Consider the following 20,959-nt stretch of genomic DNA (forward strand, 5'->3'; position numbering starts at 1 on the left):
CAGATGAGTTTTCTTATTTTTAATCGCACTAATAATTATGCCAGTCCAAATCCTCCATTAAACCCCAGTGAAATCACATAGAGCAGTCGTTAGGTTCTCCTGTTCGGGAAACCGCTGCATAGTTGAAAAAGAGGGACATGGAAAAAGCCAATAACATGCTGGAATTAGAAAATTCAAGCGAAAGTAAACTTAAAAGATATCTCTTGGTTAATATTGAGCTTGATGGTGTAGAAAAGCGCGGAGGTCATCATGTGTGGGGAAAAAAATATGGTCGAATTTGACTTGGGTGTTGTAAAACAAACTGTGACAAGCATAGTAAAGTCAGATGTGTCTAACTTCTGAAAAATGTACAAAAATATAAAACAAGCGGCGTTGAGACACACTTGTGAGTTTCATGAAGACAAACGAACATATATTGCCAGAAATATTTTCTTGTCATGTTAAAATTAGATATCACATTGATGCAACTTGTAGCGCAAATTCGGTGCTTCCGTGAACGCAACTTACCCACAATCCCCCGCGACCCACCACATTCGGATATTAGTCGCAGCTGCAAGTGTCAAACCCAAGGTGAGCGGTGACTTTTTCCTTAAACGCTACCAAACATTTAACCATGGTTGTCCAGACCGTGTGAACTAATAAGCGCGTATAAATGTAGCAATGTGTGTACCGCTTGTAGCGAAGGAAGCGACGGTATTTGTCGCTAGCGTTAGCTAGAACTGTCGTGCTGGGTGAGTGAAGCTAACATGTAGCATGTATGCTAACTAGCGGTTTGTAATGACGCAACCTCGGAAAGCGTCCCTTTAGAGTTGTTTAATGAGTGTTAAATCTGTTAGAGTGCTAAATCTAACTAACCAAGTACCAAGTCGGCCTCTTAGATGTGTGTTTGGTTTAGTCAATACGTAGCTATGAGTGTGCTAAGGTGAAGGTAGTGATTGCTAATCAGATTCAGCTGGCGGATGGAGGTGAGTGCGCCCCTGGCTGAGGACTATCAGGTGCTAATGGTTTCTTACGCCCGTTATGATTTTCCGCAGTGCCTTCAGGCTCAACATTTGCTCATTATCAGCCTTTTAATATCATTTTCGCCGCCCTCAGATGGCACTCCACCGGCTGTTCCAGCTGTCCTCCCTGCTGCGCACTGCGGTCGGCCAGACCCTGCGTAGGAATATCGGCATCTCTGCGGTCCTCTTCAACCGGGCCAAGGCGGTGGACCCGGTGCAGCAGCTCTTCGTGGACAAGATCCGGGACTACACAGCCAAGAGCAAGTCAGTAAATCACACACCACTGGCACCCGACACGTCCTTAAATGAAAGCTAACGGTTTAGCTTCCATTTGGCATCTCCGCCCTCACGCCGTCACCGTTTACTTGATGCCTCCCAGGAAGTCCGGCGGTATTGTGGATGCAGGACCCGAGTTCCAGAAGGACTTGTCTGAAGAGTTGACCAAGCTGCATCGACTTTATGGAGGAGGAGACCTCGCTACCTTCCCTGACTTCAAATTCTCTGGTTAGTTTGACTTCACCTCCCATGTTTCCTCTTAGACAGACGTGTTTGTATGTTGATTAATGGTTTTTAACCTTCAAGGCCATTTCTACATCGATGTAACGTTACTAAACATCTAGAGAAGTCGTGAGTCAGCAAACCAAGGTTAGAACCTTGACTTAGTGATAGACAGACAGAATATTTAGTGAGATGACACTCAGATGAGTGGCGTTCGGCTTGTGACCGTCTGAATGTAGATGTCGACGCGTTAACAAAGAAGTCGTGCTTGAAGCCATTTTAATTGTTACTTCAGCTGTGGTGTAGATTTCTGAAGTTCCACCATGATGATGATGATGATGATTGTTTTTTTTCTGTCTTGCAGAGCCCAAGATGGACGAAGAGTCCAAGTGAACGGCGTCCACGCTGTAAATCTCCTCCATGTTGTATTTAATAAATAAAACTAGGCTGGTTGAAGTGAGGGAATTGGAACTGAGATGTATTTTTAATTGTAAAAAAAAGATTCCTGAGATTAAAATGAGTGTGACAGTGAACGTAGGTGTGGCGGGTGTTTTTGTGACACGCGTTCCTGCTTCCATCCATCTTTATTCATACTGGTGATGTAAGCAGACAGAACCTGGCCGTTTAAAGTCCACACGTCTTTGATATCCATGGTGGTGCGGAATATTCATCGCTGAGCTGCTGCAGTTGTTTGCAGGGCTCCAATTTTTCACTTCTGAAATGTTGTCCAGTGTCAGTATTGATGATTGAAGGCACCTGGTTCGTAACTGTAGCGATGTTCACATCCTGACCAGTAGGGAGTCATGATTTCTGGGCTTTTATCAAATGTTAATCCCACTGTTTTCAAGCCAAACTGCCTGGGTACCAATGATGTCACCCATTTTAAGATTTGCTGTCCAAATCAGACTGTGAAACGTAATTTGTTTGCTACTTTTGGTGTGAAGTTCCTCTCTGCAGAACCTCGTTCTTCTGGTGTGTGGGGACCATCCGATGCTCCCCACACACCAGAAGACAAACAAACCTGCCTCGTCTCAGACTGAGAATCTTCAGGGTCACTATTTACTAGACTGCAACTAGATTCTTTCAGCAATTTTTGCTTTGTACATCGATGTTTTCTTTTCATTTTTTTTTTTTTAGCAATCTTTTCTTTCTCCATTCGGTCGCGATATGTTGGGAAGTCGACGTCGTACCAGCTGGGCTGTTCTACCCACAGCTCCGTATTGATCGGGATGTCCTCGGCAGTTTCCCGTTCATCCATAGCGCCAACAAATCCCGTCCCGTGATTGTTTTTTTTGTGTGTGTGTGTGTGTGTGTGTGTGTTACGTCACCATAAAGACTGAACGTGTCTGACACTGTCGTAAGCCCGGGACTGATCTGAAACGGCTCAGATGACCGCCTCATACTGAAGGGTCGAGGTGACGGGAGCGCGCCGCGTCTCCAGTAAACTTCAAATTACCTTCTGGCTTTCGCTTTTTAGTCTGATCGTGACAACGTCCGGGTGCGAGCCCAGCGTGAGTGTTGAAACCCTCAGTGACGTCTCTGCCCTCCCATGCGACTGAACTGGCTAAACATTTGATTGAAGAACAAACCCGGCGCCAGACTTTGTACCATCGCGACCGTTCTACTGGATCTCTCATAAATCAGCGAGCCAAACGTTGCCTGACCCACATGAAAATTGGCCGTCACTCTGAATTGGTCTTGAGTGGTGTATCCAGGCTACAGGTCAGAGATGCGTTAAAGCCTCTGCCTGATAAATATTGACCCCCCCCCCCCCAAAAAAAAAACCCTTGCCAGCGAGGGTAGGTTTCCATCTGACCTGTTAGTTTTGCGCAGCCGAGTTTTAATGTCAAGCGCCGAGCCGACCAGGCAGCAGCCCCCCGCGGCGTCAGAGTAGAATGTCACAACGTTTGGGGTTTTTAATAGAAAAACAGTTTTTATTATTGTTGATACACCATTCAAATAAAACTCTACAATCCATTCACACACGGTCTAAAAACAGACACTCCGTTCGATTAACAGTGGCACAAAAATATAAAGACAGAAAAAAGTAAGGCAAGTTCTTTACAAAAACTGATCCTTAGACAAATATGACCGAGAAATTAAAAAGGCACAAGGTATATAGCTATATATTTTAAAAAAAGACCATGCAGGCACATTAGGATGGAATGGGGGTTGGTCTTGGATTGGCTGGAGCAGCTTCCTGTTGTGGCAGACGTGGGGGTAACCTGCTTTCTTTATCTTTGACAACTGGAGTGTTTTCCCCTATGGCTTTGCAGAGTTTTCTCTAAGAAGTCTTTGGTCAAATCAAATCTGGGTGGTTAACATGATTGGCCTGCAGATGGAGGAAAAGATCTGAGCCTGGATTCTCGTCTGGCGCTATCACAACATCGACCACCGGGGGGTGGCAGAGTGCCACGGAAGTGTATTTAATCCCAAATGAGTAGAAAATGATGGGAGAGGAAAAACCAGAAGCTTTTGCTAATTTTCTCATCCAAAACAAGGGTGAAGAGGGCAGATCAGAGTCCGGTTTTTGGTGCTCCGTCTTGTGAGAGGAAGGCCAGCTTCTTACAGCATGAAGGACTGGGTGTGTTTGAAATCCTGGGGCTGAAAACAGACGGGAGAGGTGGTGACCCACAAGTGTGGCCACTGTCAACCTGCGCGTGTTGGGTGGACAGACAAGCTACTTACTTCTTGGGGTGGTGGGATGTAATTGACATTGGACCTGGAAGACAAAAAAGATGGCGTTAACTCCAGTGTGACCCTGGGAAGAGACTCATACTTGGCTCCGCCCCAAACATCTCATTGGGAGACGGATAAAGGCTGCCTCTCGCTAGTCTGTGTTCAAAGTAGATGAAAATATACTAAACTCAATTTCTGAGTTTGGGACTCTATATTTATTTGAAGCTTAAACCCTTATCTGCTGTGGATAATACCTTTTCATTTCCCCTCACAAGAGACAAACAAAATCAGCCGCTTCCGCCTCTAAACGTCACTCACGTGTCCTCAGTTCTGTGCAGGGTTTGGCTGCTGATGTGGGCTGCACCGTGACACTGGGAGATCCAAAATGACCTGTCAGGGGTCAGGTTCTTAGCTTTAACATGGTTTAAGAAGTGGGGCATTTCAGATCGGCACTGCACACCATGCTTTTCTACCGGGTGGTGGTGGTGGTGGTGGGGGCGGGGATTACGATGCCGTATGTAACATGCAGCCAATTGCAAAGGTGAGCTGGTGGAGCGGTGAGCCAATCACATGCAGCAAATCCAACACCCTAAACCCCTCCAGCTGCAGAAGCTAAGGTGGCGCCGTGGACATGCAGGGAGCAGGTGGGCCACCAAACACATGAACTCTCTGAAACGTCTCAACTGGTTTGTCTCCTCAGGCAGGAATTGGCCGACTACAACTTCTTCCGGATCTGCGAGAGTAAAAAGAAGCCCGATATTCTCCAGCAGAGGTAAACCCTTAATCCTATTTCCTCTGGACAGCGCAGCTTTTGTTTTTTTTCGTCCTCTGTTGGACTCTAAATCGTTTAATCGTCCGCTAACCGAGGCAGCGGCGCGCCAGGATCAGAACCGCAGCAGCAGCAGCTTTAATCTGCACATCTATAAGTTAATGACACAGATTTGACCAAGAACCCATCGGCACATGTTCTTTAGGTTCCTCCTACCGGTCAAAGCTGCCCAACAACAGCCAATCAGGGAGCTGTGGGGGAAAAATATACCCTTTGACCTCTAGAGGGGCCGTCCATCTTTATACAGGCTGTACTGCCGGTGGTCGGCTTTTACCCGCAGCGTTGGAGGCTGCCGGCAGTACAGCCTGTATAAAGATGGACGGCCCCTCTAGAGGTCAAAGGGTATATTTTTCCCCCACAGCTCCCTGATTGGCTGTTGCTGGGCAGCTTCAAAGTGTTACTGAACAAAATGCACATAAAAGTTACGCAGCACCTTTATTCAAACAAACAGGAAGTGTTGAATTTGTTAATAAAACAACTTGATTCTGTGTCTATCAAAAGTTAACATTTTTCCTCCAAACTGTTTATGACCAAAGGTCTCAGCCAGAAGGAGTCTCCTCCTCCGCCTCGCTAAGTCACGTTCTTCGCCACTTGGAGGCCATTTTTTTTCCCCCCCTCTAAACTCAGCGGTCGCTTCCTCTCATCCTTGCTGGCTCGGAAGCCACGCTGAGCTCCGGGAGGACTGGTAGACTCAGCGTGAATGCTGAGTTTAGAGGGGAAAAAATGGCCTCCAAGTAGCGAAGAACGTGACTTAGCGAGGCGGAGGAGGAGACTCCTTCTGGCTGAGACCTTTCCTCCCCTCACAGGAAGGTTAATGACAGGATTCATAAAGGGAGCGTCTGAAAAATTAAAGCTACTTTGGTCTTTTTACAAGCTGGACACTTGATAAAGTAAATCCAACTGCAAAGAGAGTGCTTGTGATTCCTTCCAGTGCGGCGAACCCTCTACCCAGGTCCTGACACGCATCCCTGCCCTGTCCACTTGGCGCTGCCCACAATTGGTGCATCAAAAGCCCTGTCACATTGTCTCATGGTGGCGAGGGAGCCGGCTCTATAAATAGGACGCTTGACACTGACAGTTCCACTTAGCTCACTGGGATCGGCGGCATCAGACCTCGCCATCAAAGGAGCCTAAATACCAGCCAGTAATCAAAGTGGAGCTGAGCCGGTCGCCGCGCCACACCGTCCCTCGCCCCCCATCCTAATTATGCATCTAATCACTTTAATAGCCTGCCAATTGCTGATTAACACACGCTAATTAGCCCACAGTTACACCCCCCCCACACACACACACATCTCTTCTTACATCTGTTGACGACACTCAGGACACACACACACTCAGCTGTCACTCTACTGGGTCCTGACTCAGCACACACACCCTAAGTGCTGTGCGCCCCTCCCTTCCGATATTTCTTCATATCAATGTTAATGCAATCACAGAGCTCTTACCGTCCTCTGTGGCCTGCTGATGGATCATTTCGCCACAACATGGAAGCAAAACAAACACACAAAGCTTTTTATCATCGAGTCCAAACTAGAGAGAGAAACTCGTTTGTCAGACGGACGAGAGAATTGAGAGAAACTCACGACTGAAAAAGCCGTTGCGGTGTAAAAGGAGTCCGCCGCACCCACAGACCAAGACGACCAGGCAGACCACCACCACCGAGACCACCACGGCCGTGACGTTGACGTCCTCTACAAACACCACCAGAGTCAGCACTTGGAATGGCGAGCGTAAAGTTTCAAATGAACTCATGTGACTCAATGAAGCGGCTCAGGCGAGGCCTTCCTCACTCCCGTGTGCACTCAGAGTGAGAGACTGAACTCTCGCCCGCTAAGTTGGAATTCTCAGACTTCCTTCCGTAAGGTGAGTCCTCCTCCATATTTTAGAAGCAGGCTGAAGATCTTTCCTCTCCACTGCATCTCTGATTTTCTCCACAGCTGAAAGGTGTGTGGAGTGAGAGAGAGACACACACGCACATACACACCTATGGTCATGTGCTTGCCCTCACAGCTCTTGGGTTGTCCCACTCCGTTGGACGCCACACAGCTGTATCGTCCCGTGTCCTCTTTGGCGACGGTTTTGAACTCCTGCAGGAGAAGAAGAAGAAGAAGAGCTGTGTTCAGCAACACTCAGATCAAAGAGCCTTTTAATAGTTAATGTCTCACACACGCACACGCACCAGTACTCCTGTGTGAAAGTTGATGACATAGGTGGCGTTGGCGTGCCGCGACGGGTTGATGGGCTGGTCGTCCTTGTACCAGGAGTAGGTGGCGGGTGGGATGCTCTGCTGGTCACTACAACGCAGCTGCACTGTGGAGCCCGTCACCGCCGCGCTGGGGATGTTGCATGATGGCGTTTGCGGAGGAACTGGTGAAGTAACAAGGGGGGGGACAGAAAAGGTTAGACACACTTACACCAGGAAGACGCCACGGAGGATCAGCGGGGAGACGTACCCAAGACTTTGAGCGTGACGTTGGTCTCGCCAAGGTTAACGGAGTCCAGCGGTGCGCTGATCTCACAGCGGTACTCGCCAGCGTCCTCCTGGGTGACGCTGTGCAGCGTGATGGTGGCCCCTTCAATGGTGGCGCGGCCCTCGAAGGGACCTGAGGGGGGAGGGCGGGGGGCAGTTGGGGAGGATGATGAGACGTCTTCTACTAGTTTGGAGGTTTTTTTTTTAACTGATGGAAACTAGGACAGTCCCTTTGGCACCTCCAACGTACACCGATCACAACAAATAAATCAAAGACGAGTTCTACTCGCTAGACGAGTGGGTCCTACACTTTTTTCAGTAATGTACTTCCTTTAAAGTAGTTTTTCTGCCCCAGAGCAATGCAAACAGTAGCAGGAGCGAAAATATCAAGAGGAAAACCTGAATCTGTCAGTAAAATTACTCCAAACCTGTTTATCTTCACGTGCATCACGCCAAGGTGCTCAGATCTTACCGGTTTTTGGCCGGACCAGGACCAGGACCAGGACCATCCACACACACACACGTACAAAGACGTGTGTGTGCGCACGTGTATAATTACACATACGTAGGCCTACAAGTACATGTATATGCTTATATGTACATATATCTACATACGTATAAGCATAAATACTCACCTTTATGAACATATATAGATGTAAATATGTATATACATTATTTACGCACATATCTATATATCCATCAACTCCCTGCTCTCGCCTCTTCTTCTACTGTGACAAATTAGCATGCTAGCTGCGGCTAACATTTGCAGAATGTGGAGGGGAAAAAAAGCATTTTCTTTTGCAACGCTGCTTAGAATTCTGTTAGAATTTGCAGGATTTTAATTGAATGGGCTAATTTTGGGTGTCAGGGAGGAAGCTGCACTTTTTACGATTACGCGAGACCGAGTTTAGAAGTTAGCCCACATAACCTGAAGGTACCGTCACAATAAAAGCCTTCCGATAGAGGTTTTTAATTGTGAAGAAGTTACTAGTTAAAGCCAAACCTGTAAAAACTTTCTTACAATGACATCACACTCGTAGATGCTCTCAGCCCACTTAAGCAAACGAGAGTCGGGTTTATTGGTGGCTAAATGCTAACGAAGAGGGCCGGGGGACCTTTTACGGCGCGACACCACTGACTCAAGGATGGTTTGCACATCATTCCTGTCTCATCCTATCATCTGGGTGGCAAACCTCCTCCAGCTGGCACTGCAAGCTGATTAAAACAAATGCCCGGAGATTAAAGGTCACCTCGGAAGTGTTCCTCGTAGTAAACAAAGGACACATCTTTCCCCTTCTTCTTCCACTCGATGCGCGGGTTCTGGTCAGTTTCCGTGTGGAACACGCAGGAGAGAGTTGCATCTGGAGATGAAATATGAAAAGGAAAAAAAAGAAACGGAGAGGAGATATTTATAGTCTTAAAAAGAAAAAAGAAAAAAAGCAGCTATTTATAGTTTCGTAATTTATTCCGTCGAAAAGCTGCTTTTCCTGTCTCACCTTTGGACTCCTGCACCTCTACCTTGTGGTTGTTGGTCGACACGGTAACGGAGAGGGAGGGGGAACCTGGAGGAGAGGAGAGAGAGGGAGTTAACCATGGGGGAGGGGTTCATGTCGCTCATCATCAGTTAAAGGGGGCAAGGTGAGTACGATCCGCGCCACCCGCCTGTCTACGCGAGGAGAATGATAATGGCTGAGCTTCTCTTGGCGGCGGGATTACTCCTCCTCCTCCTCCTCCTCCTCTTCGTCGTCTGCTGTAATCCCGCCGGGGTTAAGGAGCAACCTGACGTGTGTTTATTTAAACACAGGTTAGGACAAGGTCAACAAACAGCTCGCTACAGCAGCAGCTTGTCCAGATTAACCTGATGGATGCGACTGTTTGCTTCCACGCCGTCTGCGTGTCACTGATACCACGCAACCAAACAGGAAGAGGAAGCCGGGAGCCGCTTTTTCCTGTGCGTTGATTGGTTTACGACTCAAGATTACTGTCTGCCCGTCGCGCCGCATGTGGGTGAAGGTCACCTGAGAGGGAGAGAACAGGTCTGCTGATAAAACTTTCAGCTTAAAGCAAAAGAATTAAAATAAAATATGACGTCATAAATGTTAAATGTGCCTCAGGAGGAGTTAGAAAGCTTGATGAAGAATTTAACGCCAACCAGGACGCAGCTAGAGAGCAGCTTCAACAATTATGAGAACCACTTCCTGTTCCAGCTCCTTCCTGTTACTCAACGACCAGCAGCTACAGCGAAGGGAGGGCGACCTGCCGAGACAAAGACCAGGAAGTGTGGATGCGAGCGGACAGGAAGTTAGACGACCCAACAACCTGGGCAGTTTTTCCATGGCAACAGCTATTTTTATTTTTTTTTCAATTAGGAGGGAAAAAAAAGGAAAAAAAAAGAAGCAGCCGGCAGAGCAGTTATGTCACCTGCCAAATGCGGCCGTAAAAGCTTCGGCTCAATTGGCACCAACTCCGCTTGTCAAACTTTGAACTAAGTGAATTAAAGAGGCGCACTCTCCCTTCCCAGACGCCCTCTTCTTCTTCTTCTTCTTCTTCTTCTTCTCCTCCTTCTTTCTCCTCTTCTAGCGGAAGTGTAACAGGATTAGCGCGGTAGCTTTGGCTCGTGTACCTCGACACCCTCCGAGGAGTTTTGTCTCGCTGGGGGATGAACAAGACGAGGGGAGGGAAGATACAATGAGATTAAAAAGGGATGAGAATGAACGACAAAAGGAGGAGAGAGATGAGCAGGACCCGAGAATAGAATACAGATGAGTGAAGGAGTGTGTGTGTGTGTGTGTGTGTGTTGGAGGTTGGTGGGACCAGAGACCCGGAGAAGCATGAATAAAAGAGCGAGCGAGATTGAAGGTGAAGGAGATCCTCCCAGACAGTCCCGCTGTGAATGGAAGGAGCTCTTGTCACATAGCGAGAGCAGGCCGCCACCTTGAAGAGCGAGAGAGTGGAGATCTAGCCGCTCTGACAACATCTCACACACACACACACACATAATGGATGCTCGTGTCATGCTAGCTTTGTGCTACCACCAACGCTGTCAGCTTCTGTGGCCTCAATTAACTACAAAAGGCGTCGAGGCTGACAACCAACACATGGCTCGCTCACGACTGTTCACAAAGCTTGACCCCGCTGCTGCCATGACATTGCAGCGCCGCCGCTGCCGCCGCCACGATCTCGGCTCTGAAATCTGAATATCTACAGCTTAGATGTAAGCTCAGAAGATGGAGCGAGCCGATTGGTCGTTGGTTTGCAGAGGAAGAAAACGTAAACGGGCCTGATTCAACCTCGTTACCGTGGCGCTGCTGCAAGTTTATTATCGTTACTACTTTGAAAGAAGGAGTAACACCCCCTCACCCCTGGATGACGAGGACGTAAACAGGAAATGACATCATCAGCTCTGGGTGCTGTGCATACCAAACATCTACCGTGATGAAATCTGAACATGGGTGGAGACGTTTGATTGAGGCACGCTAGACGTGCGCATGAAGACAACAGGCAGCCATATTTGTAGGCCCGCACAAGCAGGGATGCGCCATATTGGATTTTCTTTTTTATTAGCCGATATTTCCATCGTGTTTCGACAGAAAAACAGGCGAACAAACGATTGTCTCCATCGCCGACGGTTACGTCAGCATAAACAACAATGAGCACCAAAGAAGAAGAAGCTAATCTCGATTTGCCGGAGCGATGTGATTAAAATGGGACCTGAACATGAGTCATAACCCAGGCTGGGACGTTTGTGTCTGCTGGCCGCGTCACCGCGAGCCATTACTCCTCAGATCTGGTCGGCGTTTGCAAGATTTGGGTAAATAATGACATGAGATTCCGTGCCGGAGCACTTCTGACCTCCTTAGCTGACAGAGTCATCTCCTGAAACCGCAGTTGGACCAAAATTCCAACATTCCTCAACTCCAAACGAGTCTTTGAGTCATTTCTCTGGCGAGCCTCCAATACGCCATCAGGTATGGCGGCGACAGTGTTTTAAATACTTCTAAAGGCCTCTGAAGCACACCACTCTCAAGTCAACGGCGTCGACACACACACACACACAGATCTGATGTGTGGCACTAGCATCAAGCAAACACTGCGACAGCTTCAACTCGCAGAAGGACAGCAACCCTCTCGCCTGAGCAAAAATAGAAAAGATGGCACGCTCACGTCTTGGCACGCGGCGTTACTCTCATTACGAGGTCCGAACAGAGTGTTACAAAGGGGGGGGGGGGCCTCGCCAGAGCTGAGTTGAGGTCAAACGCTCGGTGAAGTCATAATTAAGGCACTTGTTCAAATTAACAGGGAACAAATGGAAAAAAAAAATAAAAAGAGAGAGAGATGGAGGCAGAGGAAACATCCGGACTGATAACGTGGGCGGCACACGTCTCAAGGCTGGTGGGGTTCACAGGCTGAGGACACAGAGTGTGTGTGTGTGTGTGTGTGCCTGAACAAAGACCCTCTGTACGATTGCAACCCTGTGAGCAACAGCTGTCTCAGTCAGACGAGGGGTGTGTGTGTGTGTGTGTGTGTGAGAGAGAGAGATGATTAGGAGAGGTTGGGATGTGGCACAGAAACCCACCCAAAAAACACTCCCTCGAGCTGAAGCAGCTCTCCATGTTTATCACAGGAGGAAGATGATGGGTGTCAGTTCTTTCTCCCCCCCCCCCCCCCCCACACACACACCTCTGAACTCCTGACCTGGAGGCCTGACAGGTGGCAAAATGTGTCATTGTCTCCTCACATCCACGTCAAGCGGCTGCTGCTCACACACACTCACATCAATCTCACTTCCTGCATCACTCTCTCTCTCTCTCTCTCTCTCACACACACACAGACTCCCTTCACCTTTTCCTGTTTTGTCCTGCTAGAATTTTTTTTTTTTAGAAAAACACGCCATCACGATGAAAAACAGTTTGATGTTTCTGGTTCCGCTCCAACCGCTGACCTCATGCACCGAGCTGACACCTCAGCAGCCAAGACGGGTGCCCACCCGCCACCAGCCGACTGCCCACACCCTTAGGGTGGCGCGCCGCCAAGTACAACTTGTAGGAGCCCAGCCTGGCTACATCATCACTCCGGCCCACTCTCACAACAGGGGTTTGGGGAGGTGGGGGGGGGGGGGGGGGGGCCCTCTAAGCAAACCTGAACACCTCAACAAAACTGATTTACTTTTACAGTCCAGCCTTGAAAATTCAGCCCCAGCAAATAAGAGACAGAAGCAGGGACATCAACTCAGTCCACAAGAAGCCCCCCCAGTCCGGAGCAACCGGGGGGGGCAGTGGGCTTCAGCTGAGAGTGGGTGAAGAGTTTGCGCCGGCACTTACATTGAATGAGTAGAACAACAAAGGGCAGACAGAGAGACGTCCCCTCCATGATCGTCCACAACTCTGGCCGAGTCTCGTCTTCCCTGGACGGAGCGCGGAGGCAGATCCCGAGCCTCAGCTGTCTTCTCGCACTTGTTCACAACTCTCCAATAATTCATCCAGCTTCCAGGGGGGATTCACTCTCCTCCAGGGGGGTGAAGGGGGGTGGGTTGGGGAGGGAGGGGGGGGGGGAGAAAGAGAGAAGCGACCGGACCGGACCGGCGCGGAGCGTCAGCGCGGAGCGACTGTTGAAGCGAGCGGATGAGTAGGGCGCACCTCCCGGGACTGATCGAAGCGTGATAGCGGTGTCCTGGCTGGCTGGAGGAGGGGAGGAGGAGGGGGAGGAGGCGGTGGCGGTGGAGGGGAGGGTCTGGCTGGGGACGGCGTGCCGGGGACTCTACTAGAGACGCGGATGAATGCTCTCTCCTCCTGTTGTGCGGCTCCGGCGCTGGTGGAGGTGGAGATGGAGGTGCGGGGAGGGCGGGGTGAGCTCTGAGCCGAGCGGAGCGCCGAGAGCGCAGCGCCGTGTCCAAGACGCGCACTGCAGCGCCAAGTGGCACATAGCAGCGGAGCTGGGTTGGGCGACAAGGTGGGGCAGCCATCATACCTCCGGGAGGGGGAGGGACCCCGTTTGACCCCCTCTTAAAGCTCCTCTTCTCCAGCCTTGAAGCCAGACCAGGTTTAACGACTCATAACGAGTGACTCGTTGAGCACGAGCCCAACTGTACTTTCCGGCATGTTTGGGCTCCTGCGACAGCAGAATACTGTCATTTTAGTACTTTCATCAGAGCAGATCATTCTTAAGAGGTTTACTTTCCCTTTAGTCTTCCATTATTATGCTATTTTTGTCAAGTATCAGTCATTTTCTGATGGGGTTTCTAAGTATTTGAGAGATTTTCTGGGTTCTTCCATGCAAAAACAGAAAAAAAGGGTCCAAACTTTGCCTGAATTGTGAGGCCAAACTTTGCCCGTCTCACTTTCCCGCCTGATCAAACTCATGAACAACAATCACTGGCTCTCCAACACTTGAAAGAAGCGAATGGCCGGGTTTATTTACTGAATCAAAGATGAATTTGACAGCAAAAACACATAATGTTACATTTTTTGAAGTTATTTTCCTATTTTTTTTTGGTAATACACGCATGTATTTCGTTCACATCTTTGGCTCCTAGGCTCTGCCTCAGTGTAACACCGACAGAAGGGGGTCAGCGTGTACGTTCCTGGATGCGCCGGACTCAGAGACAGGGGTTTTTTTGGCGTGGATACTCGTCCACTAACAGGCTGTGACACTGACCTTCAAGGTGTTTTTTGGGGAGGAAAAAAAAAGGAAGGGAAAGGGAGAGACATAGAGAGAGAGAGAAAAAACGAGGGAGAAGCAGTGATGTCGTGTAGCCTGAAGCTCTGTGACACAGTTCTTCTTCATCCTCGCATTTATTTAGGAGGAGGATTTCTTCGCAGTTCGGACGTTTGTTGTCGTGTCATTTAAAAGCGCAGGGACAGAAAAAGTGCAATGTGAAGTGTCTGCGAGGGTTTCCTTTCCCTTTTTTTGGGGGGGGTAGAAATAAGCGGCTGCTCTCAGGGAACGGCGGCCACGTGGTCGATGAGTTGGCGGGGAACTCAAAGGAGGGAAGGTTAATTCGGCGTTGACCTGTCGGTACATTAAAAGGAGCGCATTAATAAAGGAAATTCATTTCTAGGAGTGTGTTCTCTTCCTGAGTTATTAAACATGTCTCCCAGCAGTCAGAGCGCGCCGGGACTCAAGCAAATGTCTCTGGGTGTGTCTGAGGCATTGTTCGCGCGCGCGTGTGTGTGTGTGTGTGTGGGGTGGGGGGGTGGGGGGTGGGGTAGCAGGATGCATGAGTGGGAGCAACAGCTGCAAACTTTTCAGGCCCGAGGTTTTTGTTTTTTTTTTCGGGTGGTGAAGGGAAGAAGGTTTTCTCGTTGACGGCCATCAAAACGTCAGCAGCTGTCACACAAATGGCGGCGCCATCAGTGACACGATCACTCACTAATGAGGCGTTTACACCGGGAATCAGGAGAGGTTGCTGGTTCAACATCAGGAGGACATGCATGTGAGCAAGATTCGCTTTACCGAGCATCAACACTGGAGGCAGAGGGGCTCCAGCCGCAATTGGACTGCTAACAACTTCTCATTTATTTAAAATGACTCAGCAGGCCTTCTGTTCCTGAGTTAGGGGGCAGAATGAAGTCCAGGTTCGACACAACAAAGTTCTAGAGGAGTTCTGTCCAGCTGGACCGGGTTCTTCTGATGCAGAACCTCTTCTGCCATGAGTGAGGTTGGAGGAGTTATCAGTGCATCAAACAATTAAATCTGGGAGAGGGGAAGTGTCAGGAGTGTTGGGTGGAACGTGTAGCCAGGAGGACTGCGTCTCCCCCCACCACACACACACACACACGCCTCTAAACACTGAGGGTTGAGCGCCACCTGTGTGAACATGTGATGGACACAACAGCTGCACTGGTTTGCACGACCTTCAGCCAACAAACACACCTTCTGTTGTTCTAAGCAAACCGCGCTCGCTCTCTCTCTCTCTCTCTCTCTCTCACACACACACACACACACACACACACACACACACCTCAATCAGCTCAAAACAAAAAAAAAGGTAGTGGAAAAGTTTGAGACATTTATTGAACAATTAATACACTGAGATACAGAGAGAGGGTGTGTGTGTGTGTGTGTGTGGAGGGTTACACAGAGGTGGTTACTGGGTCAGCAGGAGGTGGTGGTGGTGGTGGTGGGCTCGCCTCTTCTGACCTCTGCACCTCCACCTGTCCGCAGATAAAATACAGCGACAGTTAGAAGAGCGGCAGCCGAGCTGTGTGGTCAGATATCACCAGGGCGGTGGAGGGAACGCCCACACCCGCAACGCCACAATCGAACATGTTAATAGTCCAACTGTCTCGGCGCTTTCAGGGTAAACATTGGCGCATTGTCCAAAACAGAAAAAGCATCTTAAACATTTATCAGCTCGGAAACACGGATGCCGACCGGAGCACAAAGATTCTTTGTTCAGCAGCTTCGGTCTATTTATACCAAAGCAGCTGCCGGAGTTTAACGCGCTCACATCTAGTTGATCTCTCCAGGAGAAAACGAAAGGTGGGAAGCCAGGAAGAGAAAGTGGCTTCAATCTGAGGCCGAATGGGTGTCCGAGGGTTTTAACTTCTGCCTTCGCGCCTTTTCGAAGAGAGATTCGGTTTGATTCGTTGCAGCATTTCCTGAAAACAAATCTTTCAATGATCCCAAATAAATCCGCTCGAGATAAGCTGACCAGAACTGACTTCAGGAAGGCGGAGGACAAGAGCCCGAGAACAGAACAACCACCCCAACAACCATTCAGTTGCTTGCACCCTCGATCCCGTGTGAGGCTTGTTATTGCAGGTATGTGAGTGACCAGCAGGGGGCAGCGGTACGCCTGGGCTGCTTCTGGAGCAGGAGAACAAAGCAGAAGGGCGAACAGACAGGCGAGTTCTTCTGGAAAACCGACGGGTCGTTCCAGCGAGCGTTGGATCGTTGCCCGCTGGGACTTCTTTAAGGCTGGCACGCGTGCTTGTTTGGGCCGCCTGTGATAATTTACATTGATTACATTATAAGGGACAAAAAAACACTTTGGTGATGGAACTTGAGGACGGTCCAAGGTCATTTGGCATGACAAGTCCATTTGTTTAAACTGGTCTTCTCAAGTGGAAACAGCTGATGGCCATCAGGTAACTCCCTCGCTCGACCTGACCACCCTCACATTTATGGAAATCTCGGCCCTTCCCCTAATAAACGCTCCACGCCAGTCAGCAGCGGCGCTCCAGCATTAACGTCCTTCAGCTGGCGGCTCGCCCGCTGATTGGTGGGGTGTGTCGCTCCGTCAGGGCACAGAGGACGGCCCGCCTGCCTTCTGCAGCCGCCACCGACGCGAGCGCGTCTGTCAGGTGATGATACAGCGCCGTGTCCTCTAAAAGCATTAAAACCCCCCGTCCGGCCTCGCCCGCAGCAGCTCTGCATGCTAATCCTGAGCTTGTAGAAACCCGGACGTGATCTCAATATCTCCCAGCTTGACTGTCCGTCCAACTCCGTACTTTTGGCTTTTATTAAGTGTGATTTCAATTCCCCATCAGGCTGTGAAAATAAAATGTAGGCCACAGAGCGCGCAGTATGTCATCAGTTGCCAAATCAAGTGTGTCTATTAATGAGTACATCTTTTTTTTTTTTTCATTACGCAATCAGTGATGCACGGAGAACGCCAGAAAGGCTGCAGCAAAATATATTTCGCCGAGATGACTCCATCCAAAATTAGCCCGGAGCCTAGATTGGAGGAGAAGAACCCCGGCTCCTCCTCCAGAGATCCGGCTCCGCACCATCCGACGACGTCTAGAAAGAGCCTGGAGAGTTAAAAATACTCCGTTGGATCTTGAGTCTTTGATGTCAGTTTGTCCTTCATGAGGAGGAGGAAGACGAGGAGGAAGAGGAAGAAGAGGAGGAGGAGACTTGTTGTTCTAGACGACAAGCACGTCTCCTCTGTTTTTGCCAGAATACAAGAAATAAAAATAGCCATGTGAAATCCTAACCTCTGGCTACTTTGTGAGATGTGAAGTGATGGCTACAGGCGGGGGGGTGGAGGGTGGGTGGATGGCTGCATCCAGACCAGACTCATGCCCCCCAAGCACTAGCAGGCCTGCCTGTGCTGCAGCTGGCCACGGCACTCCGGCTTTGATGCCGCCGCCGCCGCCGCCGCTGGACGAGTGTGTGAAGCTGAGGTGTTTGTTCTTACCAGCTTCTCGGCCCGCTGCCTCAGCTTCCTCCAGACTGTGTGGTGCGCCTGCAGGGGACGAGAGAACGTGACTAGCGGGCACATGCAGACGGCGATAAGCATCACACGTGACGCGCACGTCAAGACGGTCGCATTCTTTCCATTAATATTCAAGGGAAGTTGGCTGCCAAGAGAATCAGTTTTAAGCCAAATTAACGGGTAGACAACCTGGAAGTCCCCCAAGTGAAGGTGCCAATTAGAGATGAAACGGGTTCACCATGACTCAAGTTAAGTAGTTTTAATTAGAATCAAAGTCGTGTTTGATCAGCACGCCTTCAAACTCCCGGCAAACACGGTCCGGTGCGAGGGAACGATAACAGGACCCCGGGGAGTTGGCGGGCAGAGGTGAGCGAGGCGGGGAGCTCGGGAGCTCTGCTGGGTTCGGTCGCGGTTTTGATTCTGACCTGGATTCTAAACCCTCATCCCGCACAGTTTCCTCACCGAGGAGGGCGAAGTGCTCGTCGCGAGTCAAAATGATGTTTCAATTAAATTCTCTGGTGCAGCAGGTACGTCCTATCTTTCAATTCAAGGAAACGTCTTTATTTGAGAGATTCTCGCAAAAGGGGAGAAAACAAAGGGGGGGGAAAAATCATGCCGTTACTGTTTCAATTCTTTTTTTTCAATTAAAATGCAAATAATGTAAACCTGCTTTCCCTCGAACATCCAAAACCCTATCACAGTATTTTTAAAAAGCTTCTTGTTATCACATCAGCTACAGCAGACTCAGAGTCTCCTACCAGCAGCTGGAGAGGCAGGGAGAGACCCTGCGCCCGGCGCTGGAGGCCCCAGGGCCCCTGCCCCAGGTTGTGCAGGGCTGTCACCTCGTACTGGGAGCAGAGGCCCGTTCTGCCCACTAGGTGGCCCCCGCTCAACATCACATGGTCCCCACATCTGTGGAGGGAAGCGGACGTTGGGAGCAAGCGGTTAATAAGGTGAATGAAAACCACTCTGCGACATCTTGAGTCGCTCAGATCAACATTTGTGTGAAAGTGAAAATCCTCGGGCCGCACAACGGTTTACACGTTTAAAAAAAAAAACTTAACAAGGACAAATCTCTACTTCTCCATCACACAGTGTCACCTGTAGAGCATCACTTTGCCACTGGGACTGTGGGCCGCCTTCTGCTCCACCTCGTCCTGCTTGCACCTGAGAGACGGGGAGGACGCTGCTTAGTGCACAGCTCGTATGAGGAAGGAGCGAGCGGAGCTGCGAGGAACTGATCTGACGTCAGTCTACCTGCTGTAGGAGAAGACCTCCAGCGCCACCGGGGGCGCCACCTCCAGGGGCTCCCAGGCCAGGTCCTTCTGGATCAGCTGGTTGACGCCTTTGGTGAAAGAGCGCAGCGACTCCTAGAGCCAAGAATCAAAGACCATGGACGTCACAAGCGCTGCCGGTGATGTGGATAGGAAGCTGAGACCAGCGCAGGGACGCCAGCTCGCAGCTTCCAGCGCATCGGCAGCCTGTGAAGCTCACAGCCAGCCGATCATTTCTGACGTGAAGAACTCAAAAGCGGAGGAGTCCTGAGAAGCTTTTACTTCGACTGTTATCAGGCTCGCTGGAAACATCACGAGTCACAGGCCAGACTTTTAAATGATCGATGTTTTGTCTAAATGCTTCTTCATTTGGGAAATTTGTTTTTTTCAATTACTGGTAAATAATTACTTCTATCATGAAGTTTGTTATAATCCCCCCCCCCCCCAAAAAGTATTAAATGATAGTTTTTGTTGATTTTTCTTATCTTTCACTCCCAGCAGCAACACACACACCTCAGAGGGGGTCCACGAGTCCAGCTGGGGGTCCAGCACCACATCACAACAGAAAGCCCCTGAGGTGACTGCAGACAGGAAGTAGTCACACTTTTTTAGTGACGCAAATGAGAAACAAGGACGGGATGTGAGTTTTTCGCGAAGCGACGTTTGACTGATCCGGACAGACTCGTGTACCTGGAACCTCCGGCGTACTCAGCAGCTCCACAGCATACTCATCCTTGAAAGCCGTCTCCAGGACCTGACCCAGGAGGGCCGCGCAGGAACGCCAGTAGGCCTGCAGAGTGGACAAGAGGTCACGTAGGTCCAATCACACACAGCTATGTCCCCAGCGCGTAGAAACAGGAAATGATGCGTTATTTACTGTGAAAGCAGGTTACATGTCTCCTTTGTTTAGTGTATTTCGTACCTGGTTGACCAGCGTGGGGTTGCTGTCTTTGAACGTGAGCAGAGAGAGGGAGCAGGAGTGGGTGAGGGGCTGATGGAGAGGCCACGGTTCACCGTCCACCAGGGCAAGAGCCGAACTGGTCACGTGATGCTCCGTCAGGTCTGAGTGACACATGGAAAGAGTAATAAAAAAACTAAACAAACAAAACCCTCTCTAGTCTAAGATTCATTTCTCATCTTCTGCAACACACACACACACACACACACTCCTTTTAACTCACGCCTGGCGCAGCTTAGTGGAGTGGACACTCCTCTGTTCATGACAAGGAGGGTACCATCCAGCCCCGGACCCTGCATGGACACCTCGATCTTCTCGATGCGGGGGTAGAGGGCTCTCTGTCTGGCCTGCTCCCTGGAGAAGACGGCATTGCGGTGGCTGCGTACCTCCGCGATCGGCAGACGCACGGCTGCAGAGGCGGATGCAAAACCTGCAGAGAGGAAGGGAGAGATGGAGGGTCAGCAGGGAGGAGGAGGAGGAGGAAGTGGAATCTCTCCTACCAAATTCATCATAAGACACTGCCTTTGTTGATTAGTGACGTCTTTTACTGTTTGCTGACTTTAATTTAATGTTATATGATTTAAACTGACACTTTCAGCCACGAAAGGGATCTTTCAATGAAATCCACAACCGATAGCTGAGCTCATCAATAAACCACGCCCCCTGCTGGTGTCAGGTACTGGACTGCGCGGACTCATCGTTAATCATGACACCTGCGCTCGAGGCTAATTGAGGGCTACAGGTTAGCCTGTGTTACATCACGCTGTCTATATTACTGCAGCTTACCAACATTATTTTAACAGTTACATCGGTAGAAGAAAAAAAAAAGACAGTGACGCTTTAAAAGACACTGAACATACATTTGGAAATTATACTCTTTACTCACAGTACTGCGTAACGTGGCGTCAGCTCAGAAGTCTAACATTGAGACGTTCAAAGACTTAAAGCCAACCCCTGACACATAACTTCGTCATTTTAATGCCTCACCTGTGTTGTATTAAAGCAGCGTTGTTAGGTACAATTGGTATTTTACAAAGCTACGTTTATAACCTAGCTAGCTGATGCTAACGCTAAAAGGCTAGCGA

At 49.6% G+C, this 20,959-nt stretch overlaps 3 protein-coding genes across 9 annotated transcripts in view; 1 reads left to right on the forward strand and 2 right to left on the reverse strand.

The window, feature by feature from the left end:
- Positions 1–436: 436 nt before the first annotated feature.
- atp5pf (ATP synthase peripheral stalk subunit F6) lies at positions 437–2,032 on the forward strand. Of its 3 annotated transcripts, none has more exons than XM_086226491.1 (4): positions 437–570; positions 1,096–1,265; positions 1,381–1,505; positions 1,864–2,032. In XM_086226491.1, the coding sequence occupies exons 2-4, from the start codon at positions 1,096–1,098 to the stop codon at positions 1,890–1,892; spliced, it is 324 nt and encodes a 107-aa protein (XP_086082617.1). In that variant the 5' UTR covers positions 437–570; the 3' UTR covers positions 1,893–2,032. The 3 variants fall into 3 exon arrangements, with proteins under 3 accessions (XP_086082617.1, XP_086082701.1, XP_086082524.1); XM_086226575.1 differs by lacking the exon at positions 437–570 and adding an exon at positions 578–731; XM_086226398.1 differs by lacking the exon at positions 437–570 and adding an exon at positions 756–995.
- Positions 2,033–3,415: 1,383 nt separating this feature from the next.
- jam2a (junctional adhesion molecule 2a) lies at positions 3,416–14,666 on the reverse strand. 5 transcript variants are annotated; one of them, XM_086226152.1, is made up of 11 exons: positions 12,802–14,666; positions 8,977–9,042; positions 8,731–8,841; positions 7,464–7,613; positions 7,190–7,377; positions 6,995–7,097; positions 6,594–6,701; positions 6,456–6,471; positions 4,497–4,568; positions 4,188–4,221; positions 3,417–4,103 (listed from the first exon to the last, which is right to left on the reverse strand). In XM_086226152.1, the coding sequence occupies exons 1-11, from the start codon at positions 12,848–12,850 to the stop codon at positions 4,065–4,067; spliced, it is 936 nt and encodes a 311-aa protein (XP_086082278.1). In that variant the 5' UTR covers positions 12,851–14,666; the 3' UTR covers positions 3,417–4,064. The 5 variants fall into 5 exon arrangements, with proteins under 5 accessions (XP_086082111.1, XP_086082278.1, XP_086082024.1 ...); XM_086225898.1 differs by lacking the exons at positions 4,497–4,568; positions 12,802–14,666 and adding exons at positions 9,339–9,736; positions 9,902–12,055 and having other exon boundaries at positions 3,418–4,103; XM_086225811.1 differs by lacking the exons at positions 4,497–4,568; positions 12,802–14,666 and adding exons at positions 9,339–9,498; positions 9,590–12,054 and having other exon boundaries at positions 3,418–4,103.
- A 797-nt stretch (positions 14,667–15,463) lies between these two features.
- mrpl39 (mitochondrial ribosomal protein L39) overlaps positions 15,464–20,959 on the reverse strand; it is a 5,672-nt gene continuing 176 nt past the window's right edge. The window contains exons 2-10 of the mRNA XM_086225691.1: positions 20,098–20,304; positions 19,839–19,978; positions 19,607–19,706; positions 19,430–19,497; positions 18,900–19,012; positions 18,744–18,809; positions 18,401–18,554; positions 17,625–17,672; positions 15,464–15,633 (exon numbers count right to left, since the gene is read on the reverse strand). Of these exons, the coding sequence (XP_086081817.1) occupies positions 15,553–15,633; positions 17,625–17,672; positions 18,401–18,554; positions 18,744–18,809; positions 18,900–19,012; positions 19,430–19,497; positions 19,607–19,706; positions 19,839–19,978; positions 20,098–20,304 (977 nt within the window). The 3' untranslated portion in view covers positions 15,464–15,552. The remainder of the gene's footprint in view (positions 15,634–17,624; positions 17,673–18,400; positions 18,555–18,743; positions 18,810–18,899; positions 19,013–19,429; positions 19,498–19,606; positions 19,707–19,838; positions 19,979–20,097; positions 20,305–20,959) is intronic.

Source organism: Aulostomus chinensis, chromosome 1 (genome assembly GCF_037954235.1).
Source record: "Aulostomus chinensis isolate RoL2024-O1b breed Wild chromosome 1, RoL_Achi_v1.0, whole genome shotgun sequence".
Taxonomy (NCBI): Eukaryota; Metazoa; Chordata; class Actinopteri; order Syngnathiformes; family Aulostomidae; genus Aulostomus; species Aulostomus chinensis.